At 38.6% G+C, this 22504-nt stretch overlaps 1 protein-coding gene across 1 annotated transcript in view; it reads left to right on the top strand.

The window, feature by feature from the left end:
- The window catches only part of LOC131027438 (zinc protease PQQL-like), a 164741-nt gene that overhangs the window by 101365 nt on the left and 40872 nt on the right, over window positions 1–22504 (top strand). Inside the window, exons 8-10 of the mRNA XM_057957498.2 lie at window positions 243–324; window positions 490–573; window positions 668–784. Of these exons, the coding sequence (XP_057813481.1) occupies window positions 243–324; window positions 490–573; window positions 668–784 (283 nt within the window). The remainder of the gene's footprint in view (window positions 1–242; window positions 325–489; window positions 574–667; window positions 785–22504) is intronic.

Raw genomic sequence — 22504 nt, 5'->3', positions numbered from 1 at the left:
CTGTTATTTTATGGTTAAATTCATATTATTCTTGCAACATACCCTATGTACATTTTGTGGGACTGAATCATGTGCTTAGTCATTCCTCTAGATTAATGGTTTGTGCATGCTCAGCACTTCATTGCATTAACCTTGATTAGTTTGTTTATATTTTTAAGTATTTTGTTTCAGTTTTTCAGTGCTTATTAAGAAATTTTTCTTATATAATCTAAAGCTGGAATGACAAATTTTTTGAATTCAAGGGAAGTTGTACACAGCCAGAAGTTAGAAGCACAATGTTCTGTTCAGATTACCTTTCCCATTGAACTTAAGGCACCAAATGTGGTATGTCATGAATCCAGTTGGTATTTTTTCAAATGCTACTTGGAAATTTATTATAAAAGGAAAATGCTGCTTGGATTCAAGATTCTGTATCTTGCACAATTCCTTTTGATATAGTGTACTGATAATCATACCAATTCTCTCTTTTATATGCACTATTTGTAAAAGATGGAAGACATTCAATTTGTTGGTTTTATCCGGAATTTACTAGAAACGAGAATCATTCGCATTCTACATATCAACCATCCAGAGGTATACAGTTTACAGATTTCCTATCAGTTGGGTTTTAAAAGATATGCCTTCTTTATTCCCCTAAAAACTGGCTCATGAAATCTTTTTTATTCAGATCTACTCTGTCAGTGTTTCAGCCTTCCTAGGATTTGCCAAACCTTCAAGGACAGATGATCTTCATGGTGATATTGCAATTAAATTATCATGTGCTCCAGATAGTTCTCCGAAACTGGTGAGTTGTCATATTTTAAAAGCTGTATTTAAATTCTTAAAGTTTCTATTACATGTCGAGCCTTTGTATTTCCTTGCTCTTGAACGTTCCCCATTCCCTCCAGCCTTCTTGTATCTCATGATTAGTGATTTTTTGACCCATTTACTTATTTAAAAATGTATTCGGCTATATCTGATTGTTTTGGATTTCTATCCCTTATATTGTGCACTAAGGCATAACACATAGACATTAAATTACTAACAGATTAGAGATCCAAGTGCAAGTCATATGTGTGTTCTCTTTACTTCAGTCTCTACTATTGAGTTTCTAAATTTTTTGAATCTTTTCTATCTCTTAAAGAAATTGGCTCTCAAGCAGAACATGGTGTATCTAAATTAAGATAACTTTGTATAGGAATAGACTATAGAAGCCTTGAGTACAGAGAAGGTAAATGCTAGACTTTTAGTCAAGCAGTTCATAGACAGAATGATGAAAGATGAGATGGACATCTAGAACCTTAGAAATTTGGCAAATACAAATGACTCTCCATGGTAAGCTGCATCTACAGCCACATCAGTTGGTCATTGCAGCAGTCTTCAGTGATAATTGCAACTGCAGCTACCATATAGCACCCCAGATGGCACATTTTACCTCTTGGATAGACATGTAAGCATTAAATTAGCATGTGTTTGGTACTATCATTGTAGTCGAGTGGATAAAATTAGCATGTGTTCTCCAATCATGTACTATGTTTGTATGAGAGTATTTACTTTTAAATATTGGTGATGTTTGGGACTGTGTTTTTGTCTGGTATTGTTGACGTGTCTGAAATCGCATTGCTGCAAACTCCATACTGCCAACACAGAATAGAATAACCAGCTGAGTATCCTATCCTTTCTTGAGATAAGGAAGTCCCTAATGCTATTTTTTATATTTGATCAAAGGGGACAACCTCAAGGTTTCTTTTGTCAAGTCTTGACTGCGGACTACTCAGTGGTTTGATGTGTTTTTGCTGGAAACACAAGGCGACTTACGATTTGCAACAAACTGGTCTGCTGTGATTTTTGAATTACGCAATAAAGAGCAAAAGGAAAGGGTTAGGAGATCTAAAACTAACAACACGGGTATGCGGGTAGACAGATTCAACATAGCCAATTCCTGCTTGGCCAGAATAGCTCACAACCTTGCAGGAACGTGTTGTGACCATTTCACACATCACCCCATTACAATGGGAACCCCCTCTTTTGCTTTTGGTTTTGTTTTTCTCTCTGCTTGTTTTTCTCTCTGCTTTTAGGATTCTGAGTGAGTGGTTGGTCTGATTGAGCTGGCTGGACTAAGGCTAAACCTTGAAAGCTCATTTTTTTGGATTTCATTCAAGCTAAGTCTAACCAAATTTTGGAAAATTGTTAGTCTACCTGAAGGTTCAAGATTGGCAAAATGAAATATACCTTTTAGGAGAGTCAAATTGGTTAGGTCAAGGATAGGATAGGTCTTAGGTCAAATCTAGATTGAAGGAAAGTTTTTATGGGTAAGGTCCTGTTTGTTTCTGAGTCTGAGTCAGCTAAGCATGGTTAGTGAAGAAAGGGAGTCCAGTTGGCCAAGTTAAATAAAGAATGAGATGGATTAAGGGCCTAAAAACCTAAAATTCGCTCCTGACCCTTCCAGAGGGTCTAGAGCGAATTTCATTCTAAACACAATTTCTTGTTTTGAGTGGACTTGCAAATGGTTCCTGGCCTTGAAAATGATCTAACCTTGCCCTGTGAAATGGTTTGAGACTTAAAAATTGAGCAGTTTAGCCTGGAATGAAGATTTCGCTCCTGACCCTTCCAGAGGGTTCAGAGCTAAAATCTTATTTGAGCTTATTTGTCACTAATTTTGGCTAACTTTTTATGTGCAGGGTCTCTTGGAATGAAGATTGGACGTCACTTGATACATTTACAGATTTGGAAGCATGCAGAATGATGAATTTTGAACCATGAAGGCGATTTCGCTCGTGACCCTTCCAGAGGGTCTTGAGCGAAAGTTTGAATCTCTTATCTTGCAATAAAAAGGTCAAGTTTTGGGCATGAGTGAAACAAGGACAACTCCCTTTACCCTCCTGAGAAAGTTTCAACTTGAAAGGATGAAAGATCTCGCCTAAAACCTAAATTTCGCTCCTGACCCTCCCAGAGGGCCCAGGGCGAAAATCTTAGTAGAGGACATTTCCTGCTCAGTTTGGGCGAATTGGAGTATCAAAGGCATGATGAAAGGTGGAAAGAACATGATGAAACCCCTAGGCACATTTGGAGATGAAAGAATTAAGGAGTTTTGCCCAGGAAAGGCAATTTCGCTCCTGACCCTTCCAGAGGATCCAGAGCGAAATTCCTTATAAACACATTTTTTGGCCTTTCTTGGACATGAAATACTATTCCTAGCACAGTGCAAGATGAAATCTTACTTAGCAAAGACGTTTCAAGGTGAAAAGTGAGAGATTTTGGTCAAAATTGCAAAATTCGCTCCTGACCCTCCCAGGAGGTCCAGAGCGAAATTCTCAGAAACACCTTTTTCTTGCAAGATCAAAACGATTTTTGTGGTTGGAGTGGATGTGAGGAAGTATGTTTTGTCCTTTGAAGATAATTTGGATAGTCAAGAAGAAGCAACCAAGCCTAGAATGGGAAAATCGCTCCTGAACCTTCCAGAGGGTCCAGTGCGAAAATCCAAAAACCTGTCTTTTCCTCAAAAGTTTGAGCGAACTGAGCCTAGGCATGGGTTTAAAACAATGTTTGGATTGTCTTGAAGTGAAGAGGGATTGTTTGTCATGTCCCCTTTCTAGAGTGGACATCGGAGACGGAGGAGTTGGCCTATCATTGGAGTCTCGTAGGCTAGCAGAGGTTGATTGGGACTCATTCAGTGCATATAGTGATTGGATTTTGGCTTTACAGGCAGTTTGGAGCCAGTTTGGAGCAGTTCCTAGATTTTAGGGGGTATCCCTAAATTTTAGGAGGTCGTGACAGTTGCCAGTCGTGAGGTTATTCATGACCTTTTAGATGGTTTCAGTTTCAGAGAGATTGGGCTTGTTTCCTAAATTTTAGGAGCATCCCTAGATTTTAGGGATGAGACTACCAGTGAATCCTTGATTTCCGACTTCAGTCACAGACAGGTGACAGGATGATTTTAGGGTTTGTAATGTCAGTTGGGCATTTTGTGGCTATTTGGGTTATATTTTTAATATTTCCTAAGTTAGCGTTTAATAATTAAATAAGGCTAAGTTGTTAGCCATTTTGGAGTAATAAGGGGATTTTTGGTCTCATCTGGATGCGCATCCTATTGTGTGATAGCTCGTTGGAAAGATCTTGAAATTCTTTAAATCTTTCTCTTTGGTCTCAGGGCAATTCAGTGAGCGGATTTCTGTCTATGGGGAAAAAGGTCATTTTCTAGTAACATGACCACTTTAAAATAAGAAATTATAACATTTCCACTAGACCACGCCACTTGGAGACAATTAGGGTTCGATTTGCAATTGAGAGGGGTTATAAGGGGATAGGAGCTTCATTCTATGATTATCTTTTACACATTTTACATCTTGGATTTGAGATTTGGCTCTGGAAGAGCTTTTCAGCATCTGGGACGCCAACCCCAATGCCTTGCCTGTTTGGGACGTAGCCCCCAATACAGTGGTTTGGATTTATTTGCAGCTATTAGCATCTTGGAGATTGTACGGCATTCTTTCTGGAGGTTCAGCGATTCTGACAGAGTTCAGTTTGGGGTTTCTAACCAGTTGGGTGTACTTGGCAGTCGTACGGTTGTACCTGGCAGCCACTTTTCTTCCCACGTGCAGCACTTGGAGGGCTGGAATCTTGCTGCAGCTTCATTCCTGGTTATGTTACTCTTTCAGCATCCAGGAAAAATCAATTTAAATAAATAAAAATTACAGCAGATTGGTAAAAGAGATCCATCAGGGATCTTTCATTGTTGAAAGTGAAAGTTTTGAATCCAAGAACGAAATTCGCTCCTGACCCTCCCAGAGGGTCCAAAGCGAAATTTCCAAGTCCTCCCCTTTTCTTGCAAATTCAAGACAAAATCTTGCTATTCATGACTTAGATGGGAGAAGGACATGATGTTTTATGCCTTAGAAGTGATTTGAAGTTAAAAGAATGAAGGAATGTGCCTAAAAACTCAAAATTCACTCCTGACCCTTCCAGAGGGCCCAGGGCGAAAATCATAAAATCAACCTATTCTTTTTGAGTTTTTGCTAAGACAAGGATGCACTAAGGTAGAAATAACCTTTAAGACCATGGATGAGTAATTGTTTGCTTCAAAACTTGATGATTCTAGGCCAAGGAGGAAAAATCGCTCCTAATCCTTCCAGAGGGCCCAGGGCAAAAATTTGAAAAACCCCTATTTTACCTTGCAAAAACAAGACAAACTTGGGTGGAATGAATAAGGAAGAACATTGCCTAGCGATGAGTGAAGGATTCAACAAAAGATGATGGAGGAGTAAGCCTAAGGAGGAAAAATCGCTCCTGACCCTTCCAGAGGGCCTAGGGCGAAAAACCCTAAAATCACACTTTTCCTCCTAAGTTGAATAAAACTAAGTCTAGAATGCAATGAAAAAGCCTATTTGGGATGCCTTGAAGAGGTTTTGAACTTTAAAAAAAATGAAAATTTTGAGCCCAATTATGAATTGCGCTCCTAACCCTTCCAGAGGGTCCAGAGCGAAATTCCCCTAAATGCACTACTTCAAAATTTTGATGAGCTAACTCAGTGATACAAGGAAATGGACCCTGGAGATCGATTTGGAAGAGTGTTATGATCAAGCTAAGGTGGATTATGGCCTAGGATGAAAAATTCGCTCCTGACCCTTCAAGAGGGACCAGGGCGAAATACACATTTTCACCTAAATTCCTCATGCGAAATACCAAAATTTGAAATGCAAGACTTTAATTAGGTATGAATTCACCCTCCAGGAGATTTTGGAGTCAAAGTATGAGATATTCAGGACTAAATTGAAAAAATCGCTCCTGACCCTTCCAGAGGGTCCAGGGCGAAATCATTAGCTAGCTTCATTAGGCCTTGATCAAATCTTGATATTCCCTAATTTGCACTAAATTACCCAAATTCAAGACATTTGGGAGGTTGAATTAAATTTGCATTAATTAAGGCATTGGCAATTTAATAAATTAATTTTTAGGCCTTAAAATAATTAAAAATTTCACCTTGGAGGCATTAAAATTAATTTTTAAAATTAAAAAATGCAAGATGAGCGCTCAAAATCATTATTATGCCTTTATAGGCCACCTTTTCAAGGAATTTTTATTTATTTTTACCCCTTATTTGCCAAGTCGGCCTTGAAGGGATTAGGGTGAGCACCCTTTAAAAAGGGGGAGTGTTGCTTCAAATTTCAAATCATTCATTCATTCCTTCTAGGTGCGATTTTAAGGAGCAGATTGAGGAGCAAAATCCAGCAGATTGGAGGCTAAATTTCCAGAATTTGCTAAGTGTTGAAGGATAATTTCCAGATTTTGAAAAGCTAGTGGAGGGTGAAGCTCTTTTGAAGGCTAATTAAGACATAATTCACCCAAGAAAGCCAGTAATTTAATCCTTATCCAGCAAAGTCTGATCTTCTTTCTTCATTTTTCCAAGGTTGATAGTTAAGCTTTCAAAGAAGGAGGTATGAAGAATTAATTTTTTGAAGTTTATATTCAAGACTTGTTTTGATCTCATAGCAATCCTTTGAAAATCTAAGTCCTGCGCAATCTGATTTTCATTCATAATTTGAAAATTCATAATTCTTGAGTTATGTCATTTTCAAATTAATGTTTTGAACTATTCCCTTGGAAGGTCTTAATTTCTACGCTTTAAGGTATGATGCTTAAAGACTAATTTTGAAATTTTTGTGTAGGCATCAAATGGTGACCCCCAAAGCCGAAGGATCTACTAGTCGGCAGGCTCTCATCAAGGAAGATCAGAGGAGCGACGAATTGGAGACCAGGATCGTGTCCAGGTGGAGTAATATCGGAGACACCAATTTAGGAAACTTCAATGTGAAGAAGTTTCGAGAGGCCCCCTACATTGGCAAGCCGTCACCTATTGCAAGGAAGATAATCAAGAGTGGCATCATCAAGGCGGTAGGTTTCCCTCCTGTAGTAAAGTGTCATGAGCTGATGATCGAGTGTGCCCGCCACTATGACTCACAATCAAGGACGATCGTAACCAAAGATAGGAACATCTTAGCTTACCTTTCAGAAGAAGCTATAAGCGAAGCTCTTCATCTTCCAGACCATAAAGATATGATTTACAAAAGCTTAGAAGGAGCAAGGTCGATCTATGAAGATGATCCTGAGACTTTGTCTGAATCTCATCAATAAGAATTGGTTGCTCAAGAGTCGGCCTCGCCTGAACAAGATTCCCAATACACCACATAGCATCGACTTCCATGAGGAATACAGAGATTTGATAACTTTGCTCATTCGAGTTACAGGGGCTCCTCAAGCCTTCTTCTTCGAAAAGTGGATGTTCTTCTTCATTCAAATGATAGTCCAAGGAAAAGGAATGCTTCATTGGGCCAGAATTATTAGCAATTGTTTGGACGTGCAGTTGAGGAGGCTAAGACCCACCAAATCATTCCACATGAACTCATATGTTATATATGCCTTAATCAGGAGTTTCGAGTATGCAGGGCTACCTCACAGAGGAGTGATCGGAAGAGGACCCAGAGAAATAAGGGTTTGTGATTCTTATGTTCATCTACATCATCCACCTAGAAGTGACTACAAGTTAGTCAATGACACCTTCACGATGAACATTACTAGGATATTGCAAGGTGGGATTCACAATCGACTATCTCTGGATGCGCAGGAGCTTGTGAAGAAGTATGGTGCATGGTTCATCTAGTTTCAAAAATTCACATACATCAGAGTTCATGGGTGTCCTTCACCTCCCTACATGTTGCCAAGGTATCCAATAGACAGAATAATACTACTTGAGGTGACCAGGCAGTTGGCAGCTTATGCGAAGGCATCCAGACACAAGCATGGAAATGGAATTCCCGTGCCCATCATACTAGGGAATTCAGTTGAGGTGTGTCCTAACACTCAAGCCTCGGAGGATGCAGAGAAGGAATTATCTTTATACTCATTCTCATTCTTTGCCTCGCGAGAGAATTTTGATCCTCATGGTTATATGGAGGAGACAGTCGGCAGGAAGTACAGGCATGAGTTTCAGGTGGAGGATTTTGGATGAATCTGCCAGGTGATTTAGAGGTTAAAAGAAAGATGCATTCCAGGCTACCCTTAGATCTCATCAGGAAATGCAAAGTTTATAGAGTAGCCGATCAAGCCCAAGATAACAGTAGATACCTCCAGTCATCTTATGAGAAAGAGGACAAGGAAGTGAAAATAGATTGGAATGAGCCCGAGGTTTTAGACTTGAGAGCCTTGATGGCCCCCGTTTTATCCTGCACTCGCAGATGGGTGGATGTACAGCATCAGAAGTTGAAAGAGCAGAATGTATCAATGACATTCACTTTGGAGGCAAGACCAGAGGAAGGAGAAGCCAGTGTAAGTGAGAATACTTCTCATTCCAAAGGCTCAAAGAGGGAAGAAATACCTGAAAAAAGGGAACCTTCCAAGAAGAAGCTGAAAACCAATCCTGATCACCCACCAAGCACATCTTTTCGACATGAAAAGAAGGCAAATCAAGGAGAAGATCAGGGGAAGATGGTATATGAAATTGATGAATCTATGGAATCCATGGTACAAAATGACAAGCAAGAAAAGGGACAGACACCTTAGCAGTCGTCAAGTCAATCTCCCCAAGTTGATGCTAATGAGCTACATGAAGAGAAGAATGATGATGAAGCGACATCTCCTTTCCAAGAGGATAGACCACTGCTTAAAGAAATACAAGTAAGAGAAACAAGATCTGCCATTCCGGATTGGTTAAAAGAGAGACTGACAAGGGTAGTTGTGGTTGAAGAGGAAGAAGATGTATCTGATTTGGAAAGCCTTATAGGAAACTCTCAAGAGGTAATGGAAAAGAAGAAGGCCACAAAGATGTCCAGGGTAATTAGAGATGAGACAGGATCTAGGAAATTGCAAGTAGCTACACCAGTAGTTGACAAATATGAGGGTGAGATTCTTGCAGATGAGTATGACTTAGAAACATTTGAGCTTGGTCCACTTACCTCCGAACAAGCAATGGAAGAAGCAACCGATTCATTTGAAGCACTTAAAGACAAACTTAAAGAAGAAATGGAAAAAAATAAGAAGCTTGAGAGAGAGGTCAATGCTTGGAGAAGCTATTTTAGTCATCTCAATCAGCCCTTGAGATGTCAGGATCTAGCAGTATCCCCTTTACAAGCACTCCCTCTTGAATCAATAGGCGAGGCAGAAAGGGTGAAGAGCTTGGTTCAGCTTATGAGCTCTTGGATTGATAAATCCCACACGGTAGCCATTGAATTTGCAACAAGAATGATGAAGACAGTTCATCGAGTTATCCAGGTCCTTGAGATTATCCATAATCTAATGATATCTATAGCTACATTCACTCACACTAGAGATGTTATCATTCTTGTCCTGCAAGTGATAAGACAAACACCGAGATGGATTCTGGCACAAGAAAAGATAATGGATGGAGGAACCCATAATCTCCTACAGTGGTCAGCTCTGCTCCAGATGAAAGAGGTCCTTTTGAAGACATCAACACCAAATGCAGTCAAGTTGAAGGTATCATTCATCCAATTCAAGATAAGGTGTTTGAGGTGTTATGTACCATTCTTGGCAGGCGGATCGAAATTGAGACAGATGTGGACATCCAAGAGTTGGAGGAGATAGTCAAGGTTATCTTTTGCAAAGAGGAGAACATCATCACAGATAAGCAACAAGATCAAATGTACACTACTATGTTCCTAAATGAAAAGACCAAAGAACTTGAAACTGGATGGGAGACAGCTCTTCTCATGACTTTTGATCAAGTCCTTCACTTGGAAGAACGAATGAAGAATCTTCCTGAGATTCCCATTGCTGAGATCGAGAGAGCTGTGTCCAGATTCATTGAATATGCTAAGAAAGAGCATAGGAAAGGGAACAAAATTCTAGATGAAAAGTTGTTATAGGATGATGTGGCAGCTTAATTCCTATTGGTCTATGTTTCCTCGATATTTGTGCCAATTAATTATTGTCTATGCATTTAATGATGTTTATCTAAATGGGGACCTTTTTGTAACAAACCCTAATTAGGGTTTAGGTGTCAAAATCTCAGCCATTGATCTTCTTTCGATCTGGGCCATTCATTGTATTTGAGGATGCTATATATACCCTCACTCATTTTCATTTTTATAGTTAGAAGTTAGAAAAAAGGAGAGAGAGCTTAGAGAGAAAGAAGTAATTGTGTAGCAAGCTTGAGTAGTGAAGAAAGAATTTTGAACAATTGTTGTCCATTTGGCTTTGAGATCAATAAAATATTGAAGTTATGGTGTTTTATTGCAATACTTGTGGCTATCTTCATGATTGTTTATTTTCTTGAATCACTCTCAGTTGAAGTAGTATTTAAGTTTAAGTTTGAAGGACTAAGTGTTGTGCTTGATCTTTGGTGAGATTCACGTTCCAAACCACTAGCTTCTTACTGAGTGTAAGGACGCCTTGTGTGGTCAACTGAAAATATTGAGATTGCTTAAAAATTCAATCATTTTTGGAAGTATTGATATGTATCCCTATGATAGTATCTATGTCCTTGATGATTTGAAAGTTACTGAATCACCTTAGAAGATCGCATCAATTCCAGTAGAGTTGTAATTTCTTAGTAATACTGAAATTGGTAGAATCTTACCAAGTCTAGCCTTCATTGAGTCATTCTTAGGATTAAATTAGCATTCCTTCCTTGAAACCCTTATCCTTTTGACATTTTTTTGAAAATTTGTTAGTGTTAGGAAAATCCTGTTCCTGCAATCGAAAAGAGAGTAACACGGACAAGCTTTCTCTGAAACTACGTAAGGCCCCTTGAAGAAACAGCATATACAACGACCACTGGTGCTTATCCACATGTAGAGGTCCTACAACAAAGAACCTTGAAGTCATCCCGATTGATCCTTTTCCCGACATCTTCAGCATTCGGAGACTTTATTCAAGAGAGGGTAAGATACCTTTGGATATTTTATTCTGTGTTTGGTTGTGTACAAAATACACATCAACAGAACGGTGCAATCTTCAAAGGGACTTGGAAGATTTTCAGACTGGAGACGCACGGCTAAGCACCCAATTCTGGCACAGCTCAGATGGACACCTGCAATTGAACTAAGCACAACTAAAGGCTCAGGTTAACCATACAAAAGGATACACAATCAGTATATCCTCAATGGTATGAGCCTAAATCTATCAAATACCTGCACACCCAAAATAGAAAGATCTATCTAAAATGCTGAGAGAAACCATGCAAACAGGATGAAAACAAGACAATAAACACCAAATCAATGTTTATATATTGATTTCAGCTGCCTATTACAACAATTTCTGCAGCATCTCTATGCGACTGCTAAGATCTAACCTATTCTAACTCTTAAATCTAACTATCTAACAATCTCTAACTACCTAACCATCTAACCCTTTACAAAAGAAAGGCCTCTACCTTTTATAGATATTACAATTTTGAATCGAAGGCTAGGATGGACTACATCCAAGGGTCCTGATCTGCCTTCCAGAAGCTAGCAGCTTTAACCCATGCCGAATTAATTCTCAGTTATCCAACCAGCAACTATCTCAACTACCTACCACTATTTGGCTTTAATTCAGGTCTATCCAATCTTCTTGGTAGTTGGGAATACTTATCCACAAAAATATCTGGTGCGGGACCCATAGGCAGTTTACAATAAAGCAGTTTCAGTTTTAAAACTGAATTTCTGGACTTAAATCCAGCTATGTGCTTTTTCTCGAGAAGGCATAAACTTGCAGCATTCAGAGTGTTCTTTGGTCTTTGGTCCCGGTGGTGGACTTCATCTTTGTTCAGCAGCACGGTTCCCAATGTTTGGTTGCTCTCGTGCTCTTGCATCTTTTCTTTTCCAGTCTTCAGCGCCTAGCCTTGATTGCGATCCTTCTTCGATTTGCGTTTCAGGTCTGTCTCCTGGTTCTCCAATGACGTCCTGCGATCAATCAACCAATTTCATTTCATTAAATCAATTTGAAAAATTAAATAATTTAATTTAACAAACATTAAATTTAATTACGACGTCTGGCTTAAGATGCTCTTTGTGAGATGTATCTTGAAAATGCTTCTCCTTTCTCTTCGAATGTGAAATCTAATCCTTGGTCTTTATAGTGTTTGGAAAATTTACTTCTGCGTGATTTTACCTTTGGAGTCTTGGGCGTTCTGAATGGGTTTATGGCGAATTTCTTGGGGTTTTGGCGATTTTGCAAATTTTAAACTCTTTAACTTAACTCTCCCGCAATACTCCCTTTTTAGCGATTTCCAGCACTATAAGGAAATTGTGAACTTCGGATGTTTCCTATTTTTTGCCAATTTCAACAAGTTTTTATTTTGCCCTTAGGGTCCGAAATTTGGCCCTCTGGGCAATATCGCTATTTTAAAGATAAATTTGGACCTCTCCACGCTTTTGGTAAATCAAGGCATTTTCGGACTTTTCAACATTTTTGTGAACTTAAAGTGTTTTCGGAATTTTTAACGCCTTTGGATTTTCGTAGCTTTTCACTTTTTTTGCAAATTAGAAAAGTTTTCGGACCCTAGCGCATGCTCTGCAACTTAAGAAGACTTCGGACCATTAAACATGTTTTGCAAATTCATTTAAAAACTTTAGACCTTAGCCACCTTTTCGCAAACTCAAGGTAAATTTCGGAGTTTTTGAACTTTTGGCGAACTGGAGGCATTTTTGGACCTAAACCCACCTTTTGCAAATTTACACAACTTTGAATTTCGGCCCCAGGGTCCGAAATTGGGGACTTGAGTGAAATTCGGACCTCTGGGGGCTTTTGGCAACTTTTAAACATTTTCCAGTTTTTGCCCCAGGGTCCAAAATTGGAGGACTTAAGTGGAATTCGGACCTAAAGCACCTTTTTGCAACTTTTAAACATTTCCCAGTTTAGGCTTCTGGGTCCGAAATTGGGCATTTTTAAGTGAAATTCGGACCTAAAGGGTCTTTTTGCAACATTTCACGTTTTTCAGTTTTCGCCCCAGGGTCCGAAATTGGGCATTTTAAGCTTTTTCCTCAAGAAGTGCGAGCTTGGGCACTTGGGCGAGTTTGTCAAGATCTCGCCGAAGGATCATTTTATGGAATATAACATTTAAGGATCTTTCTTCTTTCTTATACTTTAAGTTATATTCCATATATACTTTCAGGATGTTTGAGAGTGGTTTCGGACCTCCAGGAGTTATATTGCAAATTCTAGTTTTGGAGGATTCCTCAGTTTTCCAGACAGTCAAATTTCAGGATCAGGACATTCTAGACTTAGCCAAATTTCAGGATCAGGACATTCCAGACTTAGCCAAATTTCAGGGCATTTGGAGATCAAGATGACATTCCAGACTCCATCACTCACCAACTTGACCCTTCATATCCCCTTCCTCTTCCGCAAAGACAGAAACGCACAAACCGAGGGGTCCCTGTCCAAGACGGGGATGGGTGTGCGATTCGCACAAGTATATTGAATTGCATTGTTTTGAGTGGCAATCTATACACTTTTTTCTTTCTCAAATTGTACTGTATCTTTGATTGCCCTCTCATCTATATCCATACTAAATGGTTGGTTTCACAACCTATAGTGCCCTGTTTTTTCTTTGTAATCTTTCCTTTCAACTTTTTTGCATGGATTTTGGATAGTTTCTTTACATATTGGTAGCTTTTTCTTTTCAATTGCATCTTGTTCTGCCTGTGCAAAACCTCTGGGAATTTCTTCTTTCTCTTCAAAAAATCCATTCATATTCATCATTACATCTTCCTCTACACCCATGTTAGGATCATTGCCTACATTTTCTTCACAGCCTTCCTCCAACAGTACTTCAAAATCTCTGCAGCTTGGATGTTCTTCATTTTCTTCATCCTGTCTGATTTTCACTTTTGTGGCAACATTAGATCATTAATCCCTATTTCCAAATTTCTACTCCAATTGAGCTTAAGTATCTGCCATATTATCCCCTCCCTCTCCCTTAGCCTTATCTCTTCACAATTTGTCTTGCATTTCTGCTTCCTATATCTACTTTTCCTCTGCAAATAAAAATTTATTAATTTTCTTCAAAGCTATATCAACCAATGCGTTGGGATTCTCAAATGTAAAAGTTGAATGAAACCTTATTGCATGTATTGTCTGACCATTTTATGTGTGTTTTTATGAGAATATTTAATTTTAAATATTAACCATGTTTGGGACCATGTTTCTGTACAGAATGTTGCCTTGCCTTGTTTTGAGTGGTAATCTATACATGTTTTCTTCCTCATCTTATATTGTATCTTTGATTTGTCTCTCATCTATGTCTATTTTGAAATGTTGGTTTCTGTAATGTCCCCTTATGTTAGTTCTTAAGAATTTGGGACAATTAACTCAAAAATCAATTTCAAGAGACTGACAAACTCTACGTCCTTATGAATCTTACAAGGCTGATAACAATTTATAATCTGCTATACATATATATTAATTCTGAAACATATAATATATCAAATATGCAATATGTAATACAAGAGTAATGGGATGAAATGAACAACTTTGATATTCAAATCTGCAATAGAGAAATCTTGCCATCTCTGATATGGATTGAGGGAATTATGCAAAGATTGAGATCTGTTATATGCTGATCTGCAATTGTGGGATTTACTCCACTCTTCCTGATATGTCAATGTACATAATGCTACGAGTTATCTCTCAACTGCTTCAAGCCGTTTCTGATATAGCAATAATAATGTGCTGATAGTCTTTCTCCTATCACTTATAGTGCAATAAAAGGAATGATTGCTGTTTCTGATTTAACCTTTGGAAAGTATGCTAATGTTGGTGCTGTTTCTGAATGTCACTTTGAATATATGCAACCGGTTTTGATGCCAAAAGGCTATGCGCAATCAAGCAGATCCAATACTGGATGTAAATAGAAAATGAAGACAAAATCCAATGATATCCAGCTTTAAGAAATGATAAGAGGTATCTCTTCATCACAGCCTAAGTGAGAGACTCTTCATCACACCTTTTGTTAATGAATAATTAATCTTCTAGAGATCACACTTTCTTCCTCTAACTAATCACCACCTAAGTCTTAACTAATGATTAACCATTCTTTGTAACTAATCAATTGATTAGTCAGTCATTGATTACAATCATCTCTTTGGCAATGGTTGATATTTATTTAGACGATTTGAAACTAAGTCTTCTTCAACATGAATAACTGATATTAGAGTGATTAATCACTCAACATATAGTCCGCTTCTCATGTCACTATCTCTCGGCACAGTGGGATCATCACTGTAAACATGATGATATCAATATGTTTTGCTGATTACCTTCGTACTTCCTTGGAGACTATAGGGTCAATACAACATAATCACTCCTCGTTAATGTAAGAGTTCTCCTTGCTTAATGTAATCCTAAATTTCTGCTACAATACATTTCTGCAATCCATTGATCATCTCTTAGTCTTAAATAGCCTCAATACTGTATCCTCTTATGTGCTCACTTGATGCTAGATAGAAAAATCGTCTTATTGATAAGACTTCATGATTTTTCCTTGATAAGATCTCGATGCTATTGACTTAATTGATAGAATATGAAATACTACCTACTTGAACTTCTAAATGATATGTATAATTTGTCAATTTCTATTTACTAACTATCTTGAGGTACTCAAGGTCTGCCAACCCTTGACCACATATGTACTTTATGGCTGTCCTGTCATTAAGTCAAGGATGGGGACATCACAGTTTCACAACCTATCTTGTTCTATTTTCCCTATTAGACCTTTCTTTCAAGCTTTCTAATTGGATTTTGCATTTACTCCACACATATTGGGCAATATGTTTGTTTTCCAATCTTATCTGCCTATGCAGAACTTTCAGGCATGTCTTCTTCCTCACAAGCCATTCATATTCATCATTGCATGTTCCTCTACACCCATGCTAGGATCTTCACCCACATCTTCTTAACAGCCTTCCTCCATCACTACTTCAGAATCCCCGCACTCAAATGTTAATTTCTCTTTCTGTTTTTCACTTTTGTGACAAGGTATAGTGTATGAATCTCCTACCTTCAAATTTCTCATTCAATTGAGATTAAGTGTCTTTTGGTCATCCAATTCCTCTTGCTTTAGCCTTACCTTTTCACAACTTTCTTGGTGTTGTTCTTTCTATTTGTTGTCTTTGCACATAAAAATATCTGTATTTTCTTCAATGCTCTATCAACCAATGGGATGGGATACTCAAATCTGAAAGTTGAAATGAACCCATATTGCATGTACCCCCATATACTTGTCTCCTCTACTGTGTAGTGTACCATTTCAGTAGTAATTCTTTTAAAGTATTTGGGAAGAATCTTCATGATGGTGTCTAAATCTACTTTGAAGTGCCATTCATACCTCTCACCAATCCTCTAACTCTTCTCTATTGCACCGACCACCAACATGAAACTTCAACTTTAATAGAATAAGTCAATATACTCATCCTCATAACTTCATGTTGCACAATTTTATGATCTTGTGTAAGAACTTATTCGTTCCTTTTTCAAGTTATATTTGAAGAAATTTACTTTTCTTTGTAAATTCCATTCACAATGGTATCAGCTCATGTTCTCGTGTCATCCATCCAGCCATCAAAGTATTAACATTCCCATTCATCAATGAATTGCAAGCCCATGGGATATGGTCATCACACTGTGGTTTTTTTAGCCATTGCCAAATATCCCTATACTATGAATATTTTCAATGTCTGAATGAGTGGGTGTCCTCAGCTTTGGTGGAGAATCCACTTTAGATCTTTCTTGTAGTGTTGATATTTGGAGCAATCTTTCTTGCCCCTTCTCTTTTGTTTGTTATTTTTCTCACTTATGCATCATGTCTTACATTCCTCTGAAAATATTCCCTTAGGGAGGCTGGCTCCCTTGGGACTGTGTAATCTTTCTCTTGGTCTTTTCCCATTGGGATGTTATGACTCAAATTGGTTCTCTATGAGTCTATGGTATCGACGTATCCTGCTATCTTACACATCCACTTTTTCCCAATCAAATCTGATTAATAGCTTTCTATATATTTAAGTCAGTGACCTCAAAAATCTCCTACATGCACTTCTACATTGCCCCTAAGATAATTTTGTGGACTCGACTTGAATTGCAAAATCATATCTCTGATTGTCCTCCCTAATCTCCTCAAAATGTATACAATTTAGTGTAGTGCATAGTACTTCTATGAACTGCAAACACTGCTTGAAATTTTCTTGTTTACCTCTTAAATGTGGGCAATTCATAATTGGATGTTCCCAAACATGAAAGGTCTCATAATAATCATTTGAGCCTTATGTTGAATCTCCTTAACGAGTTCCTGTACCTCAACCTTGGACATTTGTTCTTGAAATGCCCTTCCACTTAAAGTACCATATCTCTAATCTTGCTTTACAAGCTTCATAAATTCCATTTCTCCATCATATCCATCTTTGCCTTAGTAGCTGAATTTGAAGCTCCTAAATAACTTCTCTTAATCTTTTCCATATGGATTTCAGTTGCACAATCCCCAACCACTTTCTTGTATTGATTTTGGCATATAGACTCAACCTAACTCATTGCAACCATTCAATAAACCAATCTTCCTTTTGTTTGTCATCAAGTTTGAATTTTGTTTGATTAACTGCCTCTGTGAACCTCCTGTCAAAGGCATCCACTCATTCCCTAGGTTCACTATGGATTTATTTCAACTATTGTATGACACCCCTTTCAGTGTTATGATATCTGAACTCATCAGTTAGCAGTATCTTCACATCTTTGAAAGATAACTTTTGGTCTTTAATTTGCAGAAGTCCTAAGCTCAGTCCTTACCTCTTATTAGACCATACAATTGACCATCTTCACTTGTAGCTCCAAGTAGTTTCCATACTTGTTTGCATGTGAACAAGAAGTTTTCAGGAGCAATGAAGTTCCTATTAGCTCATGCAATTGCTTATCTTCACTTGTAAGTCCCTTTAGTCACTTGTATGGTGTTTATCATCTTGGTTTTATTTTGTTTTCATGGTTTCCTTCAGCAGGTTTAGATAGATCCTTTTGGTGTTCTGGTATTTGATGGATTCGGGTTCATACCATTGGGGATATACTAATTGTGTATCCCTGTGTATGGTTAGTTTGAGCCTTTGAAATTGTGTTTAGTTCAATTGCAGGTGTTCGTTTGAGCTGCGCCAAAATTGGGTGCTTAGCCATGCACCTACAGTTTGAAAATCTTCTAAGTCCCCTTGAAGATTGCACCGTTCTTGTGAGTTTGTGAGTTATTTTGGCCATGCAGGGATTGGTTATGTCGAATCTGTCTACCCACACACCAGTCTAGTTAATTATAGGTCTCCTGTCCCTTCTCTTTTGCTTTTATTTCGTAGTCTGAGAATCGCAATAGACCAACTTGTTGCAAAACGTAAGGCCCCTTGTGCTCCCAACAAAACACATCAACCGTTGAGCTATCTCGTAGTCATGACCTGACATTTGGAACCTTGAGGTAGTCCCCTTTGATCAACTAAACAACATTAGGGATTTCCTTATTTCAAGAGAGGATAGGATACTTAGCAAGTAAATTCTATTCTGCATTGGTTGGATAGAGTTGTAGCGATACGATTTTTGCCACGTTAACAGAATTGGCGCTAGAAGGAGCCCCCCCCCCACAATCAGGGTCCCCGCAACAAGTTCGTCTATTAGACCTTTAAAATGTCATTTGGGATATGCTAGATTCTTGTTAAACCAAAAAAATCAGAAAATCTGCAAAATACCAAAAAAAATCTGAGTCAAAATGTTGGGTCAGCCACTACATGAAGACTGTCCTCAATCCAACATTTCCCAAATCCAGCAAAGGCTCAGCTATATCCCAGGCAGCTATTTGAGTTCACATCAGCAAGTCACTGTAGAATTCATGGCACGGCAGAGCACGAGGAGTCGAATTGCTTGACATTTCTGTCAAGAGTTGAGTTAGCATTACGGGGGCAGATATTCTTTTGGGATATCCCCAAACCAGAGGAGTTCAAACAGCTGGATATCCCCAATCCTCTGTCAAGCATTGATGAGTTTACACGATTTAAGAATTTGATTGAGAACCAGTTTGGTCTCGATGAAGAATTATGCCTAGGGAGCATGTTGTCACCTTGGTGGTGCAGAATTCACCGCACCCCACACTCAGAATTCGCCTGCTCATTATGCATGGAGGCAGTCAACCAAGTCAAAGCCTAGTACAGACTGTCGAAAGAATCAGAGGAGCCATCACCAGCAAAGTGTGGAGTGCCTACCTTGGTGCAGATGAGTACAGAAGATCACAAAATCAATGCAGCACCACACTATTCGATGATGTTAAGATAGAGTTGCCAAGTGTTGAGCAAGGTGAACCAATCAATCACACTGTGGCAACAAATGATTTTTTTGCCCTTGTGCCAAAGGAAGATGTGATAGAGGATGATTGTGTTGTCCCTACACTTGATGAAGCCAGGGCTGAAGAAGACAATCAAGTGCACCCTGTAGGTCAGCCACAAGCTGAAGAGCAATTTGTAGCAGCCTCACCAATGCAGGATATAGTCCAAGAGTCTGTCGAGGATGTTTTTGACACCAATCAATCAAAGAGTCCCTACTATTTGAGGATATGTTGATAGGCATGCATAAAGCTGCATGGTTTGTGCAACCCGATGATGCACCGGTGGATGGTGATATCCACTTTCCTGAGTTCGACTTCCAAATTGATTTTCAGCCTATGCAACCTGTGGAGTTCGAAGCTGATTTACACGAGCCAGACGCAAGTGGGATGCTGCACCACCAGTTGCGACCTCCTGAGGCTATTGGATCTTTCACCTCGCATGACTCAGAAGCACACCAGGTTGTTTCTTTCCCTCCTATTGTTAATTTAGAATATGTTCAGTTTAAGTTTGAATATTTCAAGAAAGCAACCTGCATATGGATTAACCACGGACCTAATGAACTCCCTTAGTTGTTAATATTACCTGATGTCCTGTATAAACTTGAGAGTGGCCAACTGAAAATTTTCTTTTCAAAATATAAAGACAAACTAGCCAAACTAACAACTATTCCCACAGCCTTGTTACTATTGCATGTACTGATAAATCACCCTGGGTCGAGAACGCATGGATATAGTCCGCATTTTGTACAATCGGTTTCTACTTGAACATAATTAGTTTAGGTTTTCTTTTTGTTTTAGATTAGTTTATTTTTTGTTCTTAGCTTAGATTTCTTGTATTCTATTTTAGTTTAGTTTGCTTTTCGTAGTGTAGGTGTCTTTTTGGAAGGGGATGTCTCCCTTTCAGTTTTTGTAAGGGTTTGTTTGCTTTCCCTAGCATTGGTGTGCAAAGTCGAGAAGTTTTTCCAGCTCATTTCTTGGATGTCGAGTTTGGTAGAGTGCCTAATCAACGGTTGCCCCCGTAGTCAGCTTATTTGGTTTAAGGCTTAGTCGTTTTAAAAATTTAGTTGCTTACTACATCTTGTCACCAACATTGCGATCATTGCACGTTTAAATGCTTAAATTGCTTAGGTTTGTTGTTTTATCGAAGGGAAGTCATTGCAAGTGAAAATTCTGAGGCTCTGCTTTAGCGACCACTGTAACGCTCAGTCCCACGTAGGCTTCATTGGTTACCAGCCAAAGTGAGAAAGTGAAAATTAAAGGAAAAATCAAAAGAAAAGAAATTGAAAAGCAAAGAAATATCAAGTTGCTTGGCTTTGGGAATGCAGACACCTCTGCCGGTATTCAAAAAGAAAATCTACCAAAAATAGAGCAATCTCTATGAACGTACAGGCGATAACCTCGTCGGGGCTATAGACGCTTGCTGGCAGCGAGGCAATATCCAGGTTGCTTTTGAAGTTAGAGTCGCTCTACATAACTTGCCTTGATTGAACAATGATGTTTCAACTTTCTTCAAGTTGGAATGAACTTCACTGCACAAACTTGATTTTCAAGGTTGGTGACCTAATTCTGTTTGCAACCTCATTTTTACTTTGAATCTGTCTTTTGTCATTTGGGTCGTTTTGTGGGGTATATGCCAGAGATTCTGGGGTTTGATCCGGATAGTCATCCTTGAAATGTTCAGGAACATTTCCCAGCCGAGTCGCCATTTGTTGTGCGTTATCCACACCCCGCCCTGCTTCAAGGGACCCTGTTGTTTTTTTATTGCCTTTCTGTCAAAGAGAGAGAGAGGAGTAATGGGTTTTGTGTTCAAAATGCCTATCAAAGACGAAGTCTATTAGAGCTTAGGTTTAGTGAGTGTCACACGCTATGTGAGCCTCAAACCCGACATTTTCAAGACAAGTGAAATTCATTTGTTTCATTCTCACCTCACACTTGCCAAATACCAAAATACCCCAAAATTCACATCTTATATGGTTGGGAAGCACAATGAATAATGTAAGGTCGAAGTCAGAAAGGTGAAATTCGGCTAAATGAGTCAACATCTCCACAATCCCTCCCAATCGCCTTCGTAATTCCCTTTGCAAATGTCGACCTGAAGCCGAGCCAAGTTGAGATGGGAACATCGCACTATAGTCCACCATAGTCCAACTAGGAAGGATCTTTCACCACCAAAACCAACACACAAATAGGGTGTCATTCTCGATGGTTTTTTAAAAGAACGCGAGTTCTCCCAAAATTGTATTCATCAACAACCTGAACAATGGTCCCTCAACCTCCTTTTATAACTATTTGAAGCAATAAAATATTAGTTTTTTTCTTATTTGCTCCAAAACTCCTTTTATAAAACAATAACTAACTTTATGGAGCACTTTTCACCTTTTGAGGAATAATAATGTTTTTGCCATGAATAAAGTCCCTTTCCCAATGCTTCCATTGGAAATGCTATTACACTTAGTTGTCCCTTTTAATATTTTCAACATTGCACAACAAAGTGAAATATTAATTAAATAACTCAATAATATAGCAAAGTTGCAAAAAGCACCCAAATGATATAATTTCGCAACCAAGTGACTGTTCCTCCAAGTAGTATGGGGAGCAAAGGTGAGAGTCGATTTTGAGAGCATCAAGGGGCTCCATCAAACCAATTGAACTCAAACCCAATAAGAATTGTTCTACAAGACTGTCAAAACCTTCTCCAAGAACATTAAAGTTGTCCCCAACTAACCAGTTAGCCTCTGAAAGACTTGGGAATTGGCTAAATGTGCATGAATTGGCTAAGCACCAAATGTGGACATGGCACATATATTTGAATTCTTTTATACCTTATGTTGTCCATAGTTTAGCACAACCTTGTAGTAGAAAGAGAGGTACGTTCTTCCAAGCTAAGCTCCACAAAATAGACCTAAAATTGGTAATACTCCCTTCTAAAAGTATCATGCCCAAAAATTTAATTGTCATTGATGTCCAAGCCCTCTTTAATGGTCATCTTAGCCGTCTTTACGTACTTTCTATTTCTGGTTTCAATTTACGATTGTTTCATTTAGAAACATCGTCTTGTATTTGTCTATTTAAGGAGACTTTGTCTCCATTGTTTAATACATTATAACACAATCGAATATTTTAATAATATGGTATCAGAGCGGGTTTGAGCTCGTCTCCCTCATGGGAGGGCCCTGGTTTTTGGGAAGGTTTTTGTGT

The sequence above is a fragment of the Cryptomeria japonica genome, chromosome 4 (genome assembly GCF_030272615.1).
Source record: "Cryptomeria japonica chromosome 4, Sugi_1.0, whole genome shotgun sequence".
Lineage (NCBI taxonomy): Eukaryota > Viridiplantae > Streptophyta > Pinopsida > Cupressales > Cupressaceae > Cryptomeria > Cryptomeria japonica.
Note: the sequence above shows the minus strand (reverse complement) of the source record. Positions and strands in the feature narration are given on the sequence as shown.